Raw genomic sequence first — 18,393 nt, 5'->3', positions numbered from 1 at the left:
CAAAAGAGTTGAAGTCTAAGTACTTAAGTCTGGTGAAGTGAAGGAGAAGGTCCAAAAGACACTCACGTACTGAGCACAGTGAGATACGAGTGGAGAAACTTCTACATTGACAACCCTTCTTGGAAAGGTGGAAGCTATTGAGACATCTTTTGATGTCACATGTGCTACATTTATTCCTCGAAACACCCATCATCTCCTTCTTTCACATTACATGCTTTTGGTGACAAATTTCTCATATGTATATAGAGTGTCCCATAATTGGCACTTGCATCAGGCTCTCTTTCCGTGTTTCACCCAAGCACTCACCTTTCATGAACATGTACTTCATGTTCAGCTTCTCAACTCCAATAAGAGCGTATACCAAAGGCATTTTGTTTCCCACCGGGTTTTTTTCCCTTTGGTCATCCAGGTTTTAGACCCTAATCTAAAGACACCTATCACCATCCTCTTGTACATATTCCTTCTACATCAACAATAAGGAAATGCTACTCAAATCAATTGACAAATGAATTGGAGCACCAATTTCAGATCACAGCATACTTCTCCTCAATGGCGAGTCGAAGAATGGCCTACAATGACAAAGCTGCAGACAACACTAACAACATGATTGCACATGAACAAATAAGTCCCCAATGAAGAAGAGCAGACATAAAAGTAATCAGAGGATCTCAAAAGATGAATGGTTATGATGATAGATGTCCGCTCTTATAATGGATCATAGTTCTTGTTGTGGTTCGACAAAGTTACAAGCAGTGCAACAGATGAAGCCAAAACGACAGCAAAGACCACATCACGGGGACGACACGAACGCGGAAGGGGGGAGTGTTGACTGCTGGGTCAACAACACAACATAACTCAAGTTTCGTACCAAAGTCTTATCTTTTGCGAGTTATGAAATGCTGCGGATTATGGCTATAAACGTCATTTGTAATGAGTAGTTATTCTAGTTTCAAAAGCCGGGGTGCAATGGCACGTCCAGATTGTAAATACAAAGCCATTTGACCCTTTCAACCCCATTTTTGGTTAAACCTAAGGTAGCCTTAGTATATATGGTACCTAGGTCATTTTGTAAAAGGAGACTTTTAATCATAATCAAAACTTTAGCGCTACCGTCTACTGTGTGTGAGAGAGAAAGAGAGCGAGCGTGAGCTTTATCCTCTAGCTACGCCCAACTTGCTCAACACATTGGAGATCCGACTACATCATTGCTGTAGGCTCGAGGAGAGCTACGCGACAACGCCAAGCATTCCACACGAGACTAAGCGCACACGCCGACGCATCTACGAGCTATTTGTGGCCGTAAGTGTATCAAACGATGTCTGTTTTCTGCATGCTAGTAGTCTATAGAATTGTGGCGACATAAGCTACGTATAGGTACTCATAAATTTCACTTTCGGGCACTTTCAAAATTCTGCTCCGTCATCCTACGTGTTTTCCGCAGATGGGTTTAGAGTGAGGGTTTTGAGTGTAGAAGCTTAGGGACAGGTGTATCCTAGTGAGGGGATGGTGTTCCTTAATTTTTGTACGAATCTGGCATGATTAGGTGAGTTACCTTCCGTATGTGTGTATGTGGCTAGGTGGTGTAGTTGAGAGCAGTGAGGTTCTTGATTGTGGTTTAGTTGGCCTTCCAGCGTGTTGTATGTGTAGAATGGTCTCAGCGTGACAAGCTAAAGAGATTTCCTCCGTGTGCCTATCGTGTCATTTGTGTCCTCGATTGACATTATGTTGATCTAGGTAGTGTTTGCATGCACTTCATGGGTGTGTGAGTCGCTCCCGCAATAGAGAGATAGAGAGGTAGAGGTAGAGATAGAGAGAGATAGAGGGAGAGAGGGAAAGAGAGAGATAGAGAGAGATAGAGAGGGAGAGAAAGAAAGAGAGAGATAGAGAAAGAAAGAGAGGGAGAGAAAGAAAGAGAGATAGAGAGGGAGAAAGAGAGGTAGAGGTAGAGATAGAGAGAAATAGAGCGAGAGAGGGAAAGAGGGAGAGGGAAAGAGGGAGAGGGAAAGAGAGAGAGATTAGATAGAGAGGGAGAGGGAGAGAAAGAAAGAGAGAGATAGAGAGGGAGAAAAAGATAGAGAGAGATAGAGAAAGAAAGAGAGGGAGAGAAAGAAAGAGAGAGATAGAGAGGGAGAAAGAGAAGTAGAGAAAGAAAGAGAGAGAGATAGAGGGAGAGTAGATAGAGAGGGAGATAAAGAAAGAGAGAGAGAAAGAAAAATAGAGAAAGAGATGGAGATAGGGAAAGAGGGAGAGAAAGAGAGAGATAGATGGAAAGAGGTAGAGAAAGAGAGAGAGAAAGAGAGATAGAGAAAGTGATGGATAGAGGGAGAGAAAGAGAGAGATAGAGGGAAAGAGGTAGAGAAAGAGAGGGAGAGAAAGAAAGAGAGATAGAGAAAGAGATGGAGAGAGGGAAAGAGGGAGAGAAAGAGGTAGAGAAAGAAAGAGAGAGAGAAAGCGAAGGGCAGTCCATCCCCAAGCTTGGAGGGTGTAGGTAGAAGACAATGGGTTCCACTTGTAAAACATGCTGATCTATGTTTTGCAATAACGGGATGAAGCGGCTGCCTCACTTTGTGAGGCCATTCTATGACATGGTGGATGTCCCTGGGGTCGCTCTTGTGGACGTATGCGAAGCCCGAAAAAGTGGTGCCCAAGTCCAAAGCCACCATGACCTTAGCCGAGACCTCCATGCCTCGGCAGAAGATGTCGTCCATGTTTGGCTTCTCATCTCTGAGAGTGATTGCTTTACATGGAGGCGCAGACATGAATCTGGGATGGAGAGAGAGAGATAGAGTGAGAGAAATAGAATTACTTATTGCATTACATTAGAATTGTAATGTTACAATCATTTGATCACTTAGATGTTGAATTTAGGTGCAGCCAACACAAAACGATGGCTACATTTACAACCTTAACATATATATGTGTGTACATATATATCTGTTTATGCATGTATGTAGGCACTAAGTACGGGAGCATAGCATCCGAAGGTTACACGCTTCCTCTTGGGTATAGTCCTTTTTTAATCGTGGCGTTGCGGTCATTGATCCACTCATGCATGGATTACCACAATGTACCTTTGGTTTTACCACGGTTGAGACTGCGATGATATCTAAAGAGGTGCACTTGACCTTTGCTAGCCTCTACTTAGGTCTACTAGTATGTGTATGTATCTACGTGTTTGTATGCTAATATATATATCCTCTAGGAGAGAATTGTAATGTTACGATCAATTGATCACTTAGATGTTGAATTTAGGTGTAGCCAACACAAAACGATGGCTACATTTACAACCTTAACATATATATGTGTGAACATTCTGTTTGTGCATGTATGTACGCGAAGCCCGAAAAAGTGGTGCCCAAGTCCAAAGCCACCATGACCTTAGCTGAGACCTCCATGCCTCGACAGAAGATGTCGTCCATGTTTGACTTCTCATCTCTGAGAGTGCTTGCTTTACATGGAGACGCATACATGACTCTGGGATGGAGAGAGAGAGAGATAGAGTGAGAGAAATAGAATTACTTATTGCATTACATTAGAATTGTAATGTTATGATCAATTGATCACTTAGATGTTGAATTTATGTGCAACCAACACAAAACGATGGCTACATTTACAACCTTAACATATATATGTGTGTACATATATATCTGTTTATGCATGTATGTAGGTACTAAGTACGGGAGCATAGCATCCGAAGGTTACACACTTCGACCTCTTGGGTATAGTCCTTTTTTAATCGTGGCATTGCGGTCATTGATCCACTCATTCATGGATTACCGCAACGTACCTTTGATTTGACCATGGTGGAGACTGCGATGATATCTAAAGAGGTGCAGTTGACCTTTGACACTACTAGCCTCTACTTAGGTCTACTGGTATGTATATGTATCTAAGTGTTTGTGTGGTAATATACTTGTGTACATATATTTAGCTGATTAGTGAGTAGGGTGGAAAGCTTAATCTTATATTGCTCTTTGTAATGTAGATGTCTGACGACAGACCGACTGGTGAGGAGCAGCCAGCTGGCTCTTCTTTTGGTTGGTTCACATCTCAGGTGGGCTCCCACCCGGGGTGGACATCGCCTCCAGTGGACCCGAGTCTTGAGTCAGTGAGAACAAGCAAAGAAATAAATAATGTTTCTACATAGTTAACCATAAACCATGAGTGTCATAGGTTTTTTTTTGGTTATTTGTGCAGGCATGGCCATCCTACACCTACCCTTCTCAGATTCCTGCATCGGTCGTAGATCCTGACTTACAATGGGCTATCTCTTTACGAGAGCAGTACCTCTGTTCGACGGAGGATTTGTTTGGCCGCTACACTCCACAACAGCTTGTGACCTACGGCATTTCTCCACAGACTACACCATGGGGGGGTCAAAGAGGGACTCCTTACCTATAGAGCCTCGCACCGACGACACCTCCCTCTACTCTCCCTTCCATTCGTCCTACTCCCCTTGCATCGCAGAGTCCTACTCCCATGGCATCACAGGGTCCTACGCCACTCCATTCAACTCCGGCTTCGCCAGAACATAGTCGACGGACTTCCTCTGGCAGTGCGCATCGACGCTTGTCTCAGGGCAGCGAGCGCCATGAGAGACGAAGCGGCGGCGGATCTTGTGGTTTCGCATGTTTTGGTAGTGGCGGGGGAACAGTGTCCCCACTTTGGGAGCATGCCTCCCCTGAGGCAGAGGACGAGGATACTGACGCACCCGTGCCAAACACGCATGGGCGCTACTACATGGTTAAATATGGTAGGAAGGTTGATTTCGACACAGCACAGGAAGGGCATTTCAATGCCATCTACAAATTCTTATACATTCAACGTATAAAAATTGTTTTATAAAGTTCAGAGACCCACTGGACGCTCTGTTAGTAGCTAGATTTCCAAACGCCCTCGATCAACGTTTTTCACAACAATGGTTAGAGGGCTACATAAAGACATTTCTAAAAAACAAGCAGTCTAGTGTGCGGCACGAAGCAGCCAACCAGGTCAGAGATCCAGACAGGAGTTACCACGGTGGCAACATGGCAAACGCGGAGTAATTAGAGTGGAAAATTCAAGAGAAGAGCGATCAAGCTGCACGACACGCTCATAATATAGACAACAACGCGAGACCCCCGCAAGACAAACTCCCACGCTCTATGGCGTAGGAGGCAAGGGAGCTTGGAAGGATAAATATGTAAGATTATTTAAATTATAACGTTGATCGTTGATTATAAAGATTGTAGTTGACAATTTGGTATTGTTATTGCTAACTTAGGAAAATGTCACTCTCTCTCGACCAACCAGAGAGATAGTCAAGTATCGCGAGAAACATACAGAATTTGATACTTGGTGATGGTTGTTTGAAAACAACTACATCTTTCGCGAGCAATTCGACGCGGCGGTTGGACCACTACAAGCAGTAAGTTTAAACAAGTAATTTTGTATCAATTGTTTTGAGCTGTGGATAATTCTTTAGTTTGGTTTGGGTTTATGTAGAGTCAAAGTGAACCAACATATGTGCCTCTGGACGATGACAAGGATTAGATAAAAAAATGTTTTGTCAAAACTTTCGTAAAGTCCCAATGTAGCACAATGTATATACAACTATTTACTTTTTATTGTAACTTTTTTAAATAGTTGATCTTTTACATTTTTAATTGTTAAGGTAAAGTAAATTCAATTTCAGTTCTTTGGTATTTTTTATACTTTTCCAAAAAACAATTGATGTCTTATTGTTTTTATGCAGGTCAAAAATAAAGGTGCTCATTTGGGCCACCCAAATTTGGGTGACTTAAATGAGCACCTTTATTTTTGAACTGCCCTTTAGCGGTAATATACGCGGTAATAGGAGCGGCAAAGGTTGCGGTAATAGCAGCGGGTATATTGCCGTGACTATTACCGCGCTTATTGCTGACAAACCACTACCGCGTTCATAGCCGCGGTTATTGCCGCCCACACAAATTTCTCTCTCTCCTTTTTCCTTTGTTTTTCCACGGCAATGTTGGCGGTTTTCGACAACTCCTCTTATAGTGCACTAAAAAACTGCTTACAAAGGGTGGTGGTGTATAAAAGGATAATATGCACTAAACGCTACAAAGGACACACACACACACACACACACACGCACACACACAAAGACGTGATTTGCAAAAGCAATTGCAATCTGTTATTACTGAAAATGTAAGGCTTAAATAGAAGAATCCAATTCTAATCGAGCTATCAGTGATGATCAAATGAGCGGATTAATAGGGCTAAGAGTGAACAATCGGCTCTGATACCACATGTTGAGTAAGTGAGGATGATGATTAAGGTGAAAAAATTGATGAGACGTTCATGGCTTAACAACAAATGCAATTAACAACACACTAATCAATGAGTATTCAATGGACAAGAAGATAAATGTGATACATGAATGATAGAATGCATTGTGAAGAGCTTGTACATAGGAGCCATTATATAGACTTGTGGTAGAGTGTTTTGCTGACCTCATCAATGATGTATCTAATGTGTAGGCATCTTTCAAATGTGGCAAAGCATGCTATAATTTATCACTACGTTCAATGTACCTAGCCAACTATGTGTAATAGATGACTCCCATGAGGAGGTGTGATCAAGGCACAAATCCCAACAATTGCAAAGGATCACCACTCTCTTATGATTGGGGAAAAGTAAGAGAGAATGATGTTTTCATATTGTTTGACCCTGGCTCTACTCACAACTTCATTTTTGTTGAGCTAGCTACCAAGCTAGGAATTCATGACTTTCAAGATGGAAGATGTGGCACAAGCCAATGGAGCTTCCAAAGGGCAAGAGGTCTCAATCACTCCATTGATTGGGAAGCTAAGTTTTTATGTTCAAAGCTATGTTGATAAAGAAGATTTCTTCATCTATCCACTCATGCATGAAGATGGTATCCTAGGGGCACCATGGTTTGATCACATGGCGCCACTATGAAGATTCTAGAGAGAAAAGTACTCTTTTCCTATCAAGGCAAGGATGTTACACTGGATGTTAATAGAGCAAACAACACTATACCTCTTGTATAGACTCAAACTTTAGACAAAGAGATGAAAAACTCTCTTTCTTATTACATGGTTTTTGTCAAGGAGTCTAAGAAAGATGCATGTGTTTTTCTAATGAAGTTGAAGATGGAACTAAAGAGGAGTTAGAACTTTCTAGTTTTCTAAGTGACTTTCAAGACGTGTTTATGTATGACATTCCTAGGGAGCTACTACCTCCCAAAAGGGGACAAGATGATCATTCCATAATACTTCTACCTTGTAGCTCACCTCCTAATAAGCCTCCATATCGAGTATCACCAGATCAGCAAGAGAAGATTATGAGGCAAGTGAATGAGCTTGTGGAAAAAGGGACGGTCACGCTATGCTTCATCTGCATTGTGTTCACCCATTCTACTAGTACAAAAGAAAGATGGCACTTATAGAATGGGTGTAGACTATCGAAAACTTAATCAGATAACAATAAATAATAAATTTCTTATTCTTAGGATAGAAGGTCTATTTGACAAGCTACAAGGTCTACCTACTTTAGTAAACTAGATCTCAAAAATGGCAATCACTAGATAAGGATATGCCTGAAGATATTCATAAGATGGCCTTTCAAAAAACCTTTGGTCTCTATGAATTTTTGGTACTCCCTTTTGGACTTACCAATGTGCTTGCTACTTTTAGTCGAACGATGGAAAGGCTCTTACACCTCATCAAAGCTTCATAGGAGTGTTCTTTGACAACATTATCATCTACTCAAAGATTGTTGAGGAACATAAGCAACATCTTCAGGTAATATTTCAAGTTTGAGAGATAATAAGCTTGATCAAAAGAAAAATAATTTTTTTAAAAAAGAGATTCAATATTTAGGTCATATTATCTCTCAAGCAGGGATCTAAATGGACCTTGCATAGTTGGATGTAATAAAAGAATGGCATATACCAATGAATTTACACAAATTAAGAAGCTTTATAGGAATGTGTGCATACTATAGATGCTTCATAGAAAAATTCTCACTCATAGTAGGTCCATAGTATAATTTGACTAGGAAGATTGTTAAATTTGTAAGGACTGCAAAGAAGAATGAAGCTTCTAAAAATTTAAAGGCAAAGCTTATCTCTCAGCCCGTCCTAATATTACTAGGCCTTTCAAAGCCTTTGGAGGTCTAGTTTGATGCTTGTGGACAATGCCTTGGAGCTATTTTGCTTCAAGAAGTTCATGCCATAGCATATGAAAGTAGGAGATTGGATGACCAAGAAAAGAATCTAGGCATATATGAAAAAGAGCTATTAGCTATCTTACATGCCCTAGATGCTTGGAAGAATTATCTCTTAGGCACTCCATTTGTTTTGCACACCGACCATCAAAGTCTCAAATACTTTTTGATTCAAACTAAATCGAGTGATAAGCAAATGAGGTGGAAAAATATTCTCTCATGGTTTAATTTTCATATTGCTCCCATAGTTGGTAAGCACAACCAAGTAGCCATGTACTTTCATGAAGGCCAAGGGTGAATGCTGTATCAATAGCTACTCACAATGATCTATCCTCTATGATAGATGAGTATGCGATGGATCCACGCTTCAAAGATATAATGTCAGCTATTGCACTAGGGAAGAAAGAGGAACCATACAATGTGCAAGATGGTTATGTTCTCTATGGCAATAGGCTATGCATTACACATAATGTACATGAAAGGTTATGTATGAGTCTCATTTTCCATCTTATGTGGGACACAAAGGGATTCAAGCTACTCTCAAGGGAGTAGAGATGTACTTCTATTGGCCAACAATGAAGGCAAACATACCAGTCTATGCTGCCAAATGCATTGTATGGCAAAAGAACCTTTCTTGCAATAATGATAGCAATAGAGTATTGGTATTTTTTATGTAGAACTTAAGGCCACTCAAATACCCAACACTAATATCAACTCCGGCATTGTTTGACTAAGATTCCATCTTAGAACTGGTGTCAGAGTATAACTCAAGGCTTCCTTTAAGGAATATCATTAACAATTTATCTCTTTGGTTTACACTCTCTTCAGACGTCTGACTCTCGAAGCTTAGAATGATTTAGAAGTTTCACTACTTACTAAATAACACTATTAAAGCTAGTTATTTGTGCCAAAAAATTGTTATATACACAAGTTTACAGAACAGACAATTAGCCATTTATAAGTTCTCTATTACTTATTCTTCCATCACAAAGGCCTTGAAGTCAATCTTCTTTGGAGAAAAGAAAAGGGAGAAATGGTCATAACTTGGTCCAAGTAGCGAACACAATATTATCATGTGCTACTTCTGAGGCTATGTCTTACAACAATAAGTCATGCATTAATGGGGTTCGTGGAGCATGTTTTGGTCATGAAAATTAGCTAGCTGCATGTCTTAAATTCATTATTTTCAAAAAATCATGTGTTGATATATGAAAATGTCATGCAATTGCATGCACACAAAAGCTATACTCGCATAGTGCATGACTCCCTCTTCCTCAATCTTCACTTACTCCGCGATCTAGGGGGTGGTCACCTATGATGTATGTACTTATCACATGGGCTCAACAAAACGATATAAATCATGATTCCAAAATTTTATCTCGTTATTTACAAAAGGGGTGTCATTTAAAGAACTTCCCCAAAAAAAAACATGTGAATAAGAAAAGGATGTGTTATAGTTATAATTATGAAAAGTTCAAAGATAACTGATTTTAATAGTACCCCTTGAACTCACATAAAATAGTAGTTTTACATAAGAGGGAACGCCCACGCCCAGAGCACCCATGCACCCACAAAACTTATATTTGTTGATTCTCTCTCTCTCTCTCTCTCTCTCTCTCTCTCTACAACACACACACACACACAGGCTTTGTACAAAAGTCCTACTTTTAATAAGGAACTTGCACACATAGATAAGTTAAAGAGAGAGACAGTCGAGTAGGAGGCAATGGAGGGCAAGGTGGAGGAGGGCGGGGCTGGAGCGGAGAATGGCGACGCAGAATTGGTGGAGGTCGAGGTGGTGGCTTCCCTCATAGTCGGTACGGCTGCTGTCACCACCCCCAAAGCGCAGCATGGCCTGCAGTTGCGCGTCGCTCATGTGCAAGCCCAGACGGCGACCCTCGCGGCGCAGGCTGTCCAGAGTGATGGTACCGGAGCGCGCATCCGCCAGCTGCTCAAACCCCATAGCCAGCTCCTGCATCAGCCCCTCCTCCCCGAGTCTCTCTACCATGGCCGGCAGCAGGTCCCAAAAATACCATCCCCCCTCCTCTTCTTCCGCTCTCTCTCCCATTAATGACCCCGAGCACATAGTTACTGAGCGGCTCTCCCTGCATAACATTTCCTCGAAATTATACTCTCTCTCTCTCTCTCTCTCTCTCTCTCTCAATCAAAAGAACGTACCTCGCAGCTTCCCCGTGGTTTACAAGAGAATCCATAGTTTAGGCCATCCACATCCCCCACCTTCCCTGCTTGATTCGTTGTGCATGACGCTGACTTTGGTTTCCAACCAATTATCCCCCCGGGCCTCCCTCTCTCCCTCTCTCTCTCTGCATAATGCGTGCGTAGCCCAGCGGTAAAGTGTTTGTGTAGGTGTCACTTTGGAATGAGAGAGAGAGAGTGTGTGTCTCTCTCAAGTTTCAACCATACACCGCCAATTTCCAAGCACGTTACCACTCAATTACCATTACCCAGCAAGGAGATCAACGGCGTGATCTCGATATAGACTGCCCAATTCTCCATACAGGGAGTAAAATGGCACCCCCCAATATATTACTAAATTGAATCAGCTCGCCATGAACTAGCCTCAGCACTAAAGGGCACAAGAGATTTATTGAAGCTCAAGCGGTGGGATCCACTGTGTCAGGAGTTTTTTGGAGCAAGGGATTGCGCATATGTACATACACATGCATGGTGCATCAAATAAATAATTGCCCATTTTCCTTAGCCAGGTGGTTACGTGGGGCACACATGTGTACAGGTAGGACAACATGCACATAGTGCAGCGATTTTCACTATTATCAGTACTAGTGTGTTTTTTCTACAATAAAGTGAAGTTGGTAGCGCGGAAAACTTCTCGAGGAAGCTATCCGCGGGCCGACGACGTGAGGTCAGCAGGTGCGTCAGATGGCATCTAGTGGCGTCAGGAGGGCGAACGAGGTCAATATTTGCACGCGGATGAGGACCGACACAACGTGGGTGTTTTCTGGTGAGAGTTATGCAGAAAGGTCATCATTAGGACCACTTTTTGGGGCCACTTCACGTGGTGGCGAGATGCATTATTGGAAAAAAGCTGAGTGCCAGGTGTGCGAATGATGCAAAAAGGTGACAACTATGCACTGCGAGGTCAGTTTTTGGCCTGTTCGGGGTCCGTTTGAGGTCATCTAAAAGGCCAAGGGTGCCCAACTAATAAATCTAAGTGTGGGAACTGAAAAAACAGAGAGAAGACCAGAAAAAACGTGGAGAAGAGAGGAGGAACAGCCGCAGGTGTGTTTTTGGTGTTTTTGGAGCCTGTTTTGGCCGTAAACTGCTCATCCGAGGTCGGATTTGAGCACTTTGACATTGTAGACTGGGGTTTTGGGCCGTTCCGGATGCGATGGCGCTGTCCATTTTGCCAAATTCCTCACTCTTTTTCTGCTATTTTTCTGTGTAAGTTTCTCCTATGAGCGAAGTTTCCGCTCTAGTTTGTGATTGTATCTGGTATCTTTTACCCATATTGTGTGAGCTGTTTGCCCCATTGGTGTTGGCCCAAGCTCATTTGTATCTAAACATCAAAAATTCTCCTCTTTTGAGCTGAGTTTTTTGGGTGTGTGTGTGTGTGTCTGTGTGGAGTGGGCAAGTGGATAATCTCTCTCCTCTCACTCCAGAGGTGTGTTCCCTGTCTCGGCCAGGTGTGTTGTGTAAGCCGAGTGGTGCCCCATAGTGTGTGTGTGTATCTTCCCAAGAGTGTGTGTCGGGTCGTTATAGAGGCGCTGTGTGTGTTTTCATCCCGCTCACAACGGTAGCAAAGTTCGGACATGGAGATCAAGACACGCGCAACCGTAGGATGCCGAGGTAAACTAGGACACCAAAAGGTAAACTTGGACAAGCAAGGGGGGTTGTCCACGTTTATTTATCATTGCCGGTTTTTCCATATGTCAACTTCCCCGTCGCGCGGGCGTAGCGGTTAGTGCATTGGGCTCTCATGGTGGTGGCGAGCGTTCGAGTCTCCATGCTCGCCATGGGTGCCCATTTTTTTCCACCCTCAATCCCCCTCGAGATTCCCCCTTTCGACCTGCGCCGCCGATCCCATCTCTTTCTACCCGTGCCCTTTAGTGCCGTGGATGAACTAGCCCGCGAGCATCATGAAAACCTAGTGATGAAGACGAAGTGACAGGCGCTAGCGAAACTAGGGCGTGCCCTTTGAGGACACGCCCTTGCCTATCATCATGACGAGCTCACCCCTAGTTAATGCCCACCTTTCCCCCAATGCATGGCACACGTCGAATCTCCTCCCCCATTGTAGTCTCGCCCTCCCTAACACTCTCTGCGCAAACCCTGTTCCAGGAGGTGCTCCCCCAAGGTCTAGCTCAGCGTCTTAAAGCCACTATCACCGTAGGAGGAGATGGAATCCCCTCGTCATCACTTCATCTCAAGGCAGCACAGCAGCAGAAGAAAGTGACGAAGCTAATCGCCCAGACCCCCACAAGTAGAAGGATTTACTATGCTCGAGGACATTCTCGAGGAAGAAAGCAATGGAGCTGCTGCACGAGGCCCTGTGCCAAGTTTCAGAAGTAAGCCCCATGTCACCCTTCATGTTTCTCAAATAAGAAAGAAACAGATGGATCTCGAACAACGTGCCCTCATTGGTCTGCTAGCAGGGCTAATCGCCCATACCCCCACAAGCAGAAGGATTCACTGTGCTCGAGGACATTCTCGAGGAAGAAAGCAATGGAGTTGTTGCACGAGGCCCTGCGCCAAGTTTCAGAAGTAAGCCCCATGTTACCCTTCATGTTTCTCAAATAAGAAAGAAACAGAACGATCTCGAAGAACGTGCCCTCATTGGTTTGCTAGCAGGGCCACGTCTGCCTGTAGATATCCTCAGAAGTTGGATTAGAACCCAATGGGGTACCCTGGCTGCAGAGGTAGAAACTATTCAGGCTCTGCCTAAGGGGCATTCTTGCCTTCAAATCAGCAGAGATGGCGTTCTCTGTCCTCAGTCATGTTCAATGGGTAATACGGTCCTCTTGAGCCTTTTCCGCTGGAATAAGGACTTCAATCCCGATCGCTATGCCCTAGTTAATTACCCAGTATGGGTAGAGTTCCCTAATCTCCCGATGCATTATCATTCTCACCTAGCCGAAATAGGCGCTCCTTTTGTAAATTCCTAGGGGGGAGACAGAAGACCAATTACATCCCATCTTGGCATCCTCAATTCTTGATAGAAATGGAAATCTTTGTAGACCTCCCCACATCCATCGACATCTTCAATGACGATGGAGAACTGTTTGAGCAAGAGATATTATATAAATATCTACCGAATAAATGCTTCCATTGCGGGGCCAAATTTCACTTTGTGAGGAACTGTTCCATCAATTTCCTCCTTTCCCTCAAGATTCAAGTGCTGAGAAGTCGAAACAGGGCAAAGAAGGGGACTCTACTTGTTTCACTATGGTGACCCACAACAGAGGCAAACCAGCTGCGCAGAATAATGATAAGGGTAGGGATAAACCGCGGGATAAGGGTAAAAACTGGCAGCCAAATCGGTTCGTTGTGCTTACTCCCTTAATGAGATTCGACGATAATGACTTTCAAGAATCAAAAGTATCTGAATCGGATGTGGAAGAGTCGCTGCCCACCGAACTGGAAACCCATGTCAACAAAATGAATGCTAACATGATCATAGATCTGAAGCTGGCCTCTCTCCTGCCAGATATCGCCAACAAAGAGAATGTTCCCCCTTTGCCCCCCCCCCCCCCCCCCCCCCCCCCCCCCCTTCGGCACCCATGGACATTAAGAAAGAAAACAAAATGGCTCACGACCAAGCCACACAGAAAGCGACCAAGTCCTCGGCTGGGAAAGCCAAAAAGGACAAAAAGGTGCATAGATGAAAGTCCTAAACTGGAATATCAAGGGTCTGAAAAACCCTAGAGAATCTCGCAAAATTAGGGCTTGGGTCTCGGATAATCCTGTCGACATCATCTCCCTGCACGAGATTAAGCTTAATGGACATGACCTTGAAAGGCGTCTCAAGGAAGTGTCGACGTCCCTCAGATGGTATGCCTCCTCGCACTCTAGGGGGTCGGGTGGCATAGCGATAGGTATCCCAGCTAGATGGCTCTCTCAGAATCTTAACATTTTAGTGGGGGAACATTGGGTAGAAGTCCCCATCTCTACTTTGTTTCCTAGTCTCTATTTATGTCGCAGGCTCCTCAGCCCCCAAAGAACCAAGATGTGGACTAAACTCTCTCACTTGAGGGGGGACGTCATTCTAGTCGGAGACTTCAATATGGTGGAAGACTCGCATGACAGATTCTTAGGCAAGGAATGGTCATCAATGGTGGGGAGAAGTTGGCATGGGAGAGGATGAAGGACAACTTAGAGATGTGGGATAGTGGGGAGGCAGGAGCCTTCTCATGGCAGAACTACTCTAGAGGAAACTTGGCGAGGGAGGCCAGACTAGACCGCTACTACATCTCTCTCCCCTTGGCTAACTCCTTCAATAGAATCAAATGCAGGATAAAGTACAGTTCTTGCATGTCTGATCACTACCCAGTGACCAAAAGGTGAAAAAGATCAGGAACCAATGGTTCCATACGGACCCTTCCCTGTCTGATCACTACCCAATGACCACTGTTGTTGATCAAAAGGCGAACAAGATTAGGAACCAGTGGTTCCATACAGACCCTTCCCTGTTCCACCTCCCAATTGTCCAATTAGCCATGGAAAGGATCTGGAAAGATCATTTTTCTAGAATAGTGAGTCCAGCAGGAGCTTGCTCTGCAGCCGTCAAAGAAACTCAGAGTTGTTTGTCCAAATTTCGCAAGGAAATATTGTTGATTCGTCGGAATAGAAGGGGTCAGCTCTACAACTCCCTCCTCCTACTTGAAATAGGGCCTTAGAGTGAAACTACCCACCAAATTAATCCTCTATAGCTGAGCTAAGAGTCAAACTTAAACATGAAGAAGACATATCCACCAAGCATGCTTCTATCTTCTTCAGAGAATGGTGAGCAAGTAAAATCGACAAACCTTCAAAACAAATGTTCAAGATCCTCAGAAAAAGCCAATGAGAGAGTCCTCCGTGCTATTTGTGGATTCTAATGGCTCAATACAAAATGAAAAGGAAAATCTAGAATTAACTCGGAGCCACTTCAAGAAATTGTTCAATCCCAAGGAGGTGATCTCCCCCCATGTGTTGCAACCAAGGGAAGAAATTTGAAAATACATGCATAAGGTTGTTCCTTAATAAGGTTTTTCCTTAATAAGGTTTTTCCTTAAGAGGCCAACTTCCAAGCTGATCTTCCCTTCTAGATTTTTGAAATTAAGGCTGCTATCGAGTCGATGGCCCCTAATAAATCCCTTGGTATAGATAGCATGCCTACTGAATTCTTTCAGGTGTTTAAAGAAACCCTTTCCCCCTGTCTCTTGAAGGTATGGGAAGAAACAGTTCGGTTCCAGGCACTCCCTTTTTCTATCAACATGGGGATCATCAAACTGCTGTATAAGAAAGGTACCAAGGAAGATCTGTCTAATTGGAGACCTCTTATTGTGCTCAACACATGCTATAAGATTTTTTCCAAAGTGGTTGCTCTCCGGATCACCCCCTTTTTAATGAAATGGATTTGTACAGAACAGAAAGGCTTTATTAAAGGGAGGAGGATCATCGAAGCGGTCCTAGCTCTGTGGGAAGGAATTGAGCATGCAGAAGACTTGGGAATTGATTATGTGTTTGTAAAAATTGATCTTGACAAAACCTTTGACCGCCTCGAACGGTCCTTAATCTTACTTAGCTTGGAAAGGATGGGATTTGGTAAGGGATTGATCCGGTTTCTAACCACTTTGTTTGGCCATGCTAGAGTTGGAGTCTCTCCCCGGGGCAGTCACTTATCAAAAGACCCCTATATCACGTGCGTTCAAGAGGTAATTAATAATACCCCAATATACATACTATACTTACACTGTGAGCCTATTTAAAAAACCCCCACCCCCCTCTGTATGTATACATTTTGGTCTTTTAATAATCCTCTCTGGTTAACTCACGTGATATCATACACATTCTAAAAAGTGAACGCCCCGGGAGTCTCTCTTAATAGAGCTCTGTCTGATTACTAACATGGTGGAGGGAAGTATTAAAGGCATCCCACTTCCAGATAGGGTCAACCAGTAATGTCTTTCATAGTTTTTTGATGACATAAATGCCTTGTTGTGTAATGAAAATAACTCTCTGCAGAAGTTCTAGTCTGCTATCAAAAAAATTTGCACTGCCTCTGGATCAAGAATCAACCACAACAAGACAGGCGTCAAATCCTCTCTGTCTCCTCTGCCAAATTGGATTCTTAGTTAAGGGTGCTCTCCGATCAATGATAGTTAAATCTTTAGGTTGTTAGATATCCCATTTGGATTTAAGGTCTCCCTCAGACAAAGGTGGGATTGGGTGTTAGAACGGAAAGTTCGTTGGGATATTTGTTGTCTACCAGTAGATAAAGGGGGATTGGGTGTTAAAAATGTTAACAAGTGAGCAGATAAAATTGCAGTTAAACTGATCATTCGAGCCCTTGAGGATACTAACCAAGAATGGACCCTCCTCTTGTTCAAAAAAATTAACAAGTTCTCACTGGAGAACTCAAAGCCATGGTAGAATCTGAGCTAGATCACTATTTTTTTGGGCCATTCCCATCTCTCCATTAAGCTATTAGGCACTCCATTTGGAGTTCATTTTTCCTCGCAATCGATAGCGAAAGATTAAAACTTTTTGTACATTCCTTGTGTGCTAATTGCTTCAATTTAGCATCTATTTATGTGAATTTTGGGCTTGATTATTTAATTGACTGTTTTAATTTCTTATGTCTATGTGCTAAAAGCGTTCATGTCAAGCTTTGGTTAAAGTTTTTATGCTCTTAAAATAAAGGTGATTAGTCTTGTTTTTTTATAACTCTCTTAATTGTGTGTGTGTGTGTGTGGCTATAAGAACAAAAGGAGGTGAGAGACACCCCAACACAAGACAAGTGCTAAATCTAGCATTGTGACTCGATTGCATGTTCAACTCCTCTTAACACAGAAGTCATTAATGTATAGATTTGCCCGTGGAAGCGACTCCCAACCTTGCCCACCTTCAACAGTTTGTGACTCTGTTGCTAAGTTAAACTAACTACTACTCTAGACCCATTCAATAGCTCACACCGTAGCTTCATCCCTTAACCCAAACAAAATCACCTAGAGTATCGCTAATCAAGTGGCTTCATCTCAAGGCCGCTTGGTAGCTTTTCTCAGCCAAGCGGTGAGCCTCCACTTGCAACCCTATTTCTTCAAAAATTGTCACCGCCCTCTTTGCACAGTTGGTGCCCACTATGCTAGCCTAAAGTAGCCTCAATATTCTCCTTAACCTGGTGCGCAGACTATTGATGGATTCTTATCCTCTTTGTCTCTACCCAAATGTTGCCATCATCACCCCCATCTACCCTTGCTATTTGCCTCTGTCTTACCCATCGACATTCTTCCACAGTGGAGAGACTAATTCCACTTGGTACTTGGAAGGCATATACGTTGCAATCATGTCTTTACTTAGCCCTAATTATCTTTCATAGTAGATTGGCAAGGTCTACTAGATGCTTGAGAGACTGAGCTACCGCAAGCGTGATTCATGGTATACCTACACCTAAAACTTATGAACTTTTTAAATAAATCCTAGAGTCAAAACAAGACAAAATTCTTTATAAAATATACTTTTTTATACCTGATTCTTACCTTTGACAGGAGTCATTATAAGTATTTGCAAGGTTTACATTATCCTTTAGTGGGATGTCTTGCATCCACCTTGCATCTTCAAAAGCATAATTCTTAAATTTCACAAGATATCATCAAATAGTCTTACCACTTGTGAAGACCTTGTCTTCATGTTGTAGGATGCTCTCTAGCTACAAAATCTTTTCTTGACCCTCAAACTCAAGTGGTTCTTCAATTCTAGTTTTTTGGGTGGCTCACCCTTATAAGGTTTCAAGAGGCTCACATGAAAGGCATTACGAATGAGTCAGGTACTTGGTAACTTTAACTTGTAATTTGTTTCATTGATTGGCTTGAGAATTTGAAATGAGCCATAATATATTTTTGCTAGCTTAGCATAATATTTTTGGTGACCCGTTAGGCGTCCTTGTCTTCCCTTGCCCGTAGTATGACTCGGGTGTGCTTTTGGAAACTTGAGCAATACCAA

At 42.9% G+C, this 18,393-nt stretch overlaps 1 protein-coding gene across 1 annotated transcript; it reads right to left on the bottom strand.

Moving 5' to 3' along the window:
* Positions 1-9,804: 9,804 nt before the first annotated feature.
* Positions 9,805-10,439, bottom strand: LOC147434301 (calcium-binding protein KRP1-like). The gene is made up of 2 exons (XM_086489919.1): positions 10,390-10,439; positions 9,805-10,316 (listed from the first exon to the last, which is right to left on the bottom strand). The coding sequence occupies exons 1-2, from the start codon at positions 10,422-10,424 to the stop codon at positions 9,908-9,910; spliced, it is 444 nt and encodes a 147-aa protein (XP_086346045.1). The 5' UTR covers positions 10,425-10,439; the 3' UTR covers positions 9,805-9,907.
* Between the last annotated feature and the right edge of the window lie 7,954 nt (positions 10,440-18,393).

The sequence above is a fragment of the Adiantum capillus-veneris genome, chromosome 19, assembly GCF_014529385.1.
Source record: "Adiantum capillus-veneris isolate H3 chromosome 19, ASM1452938v2, whole genome shotgun sequence".
In the NCBI taxonomy this organism is placed as follows: Eukaryota; Viridiplantae; Streptophyta; class Polypodiopsida; order Polypodiales; family Pteridaceae; genus Adiantum; species Adiantum capillus-veneris.
This window is presented reverse-complemented; position numbering and strand designations above follow the sequence as displayed.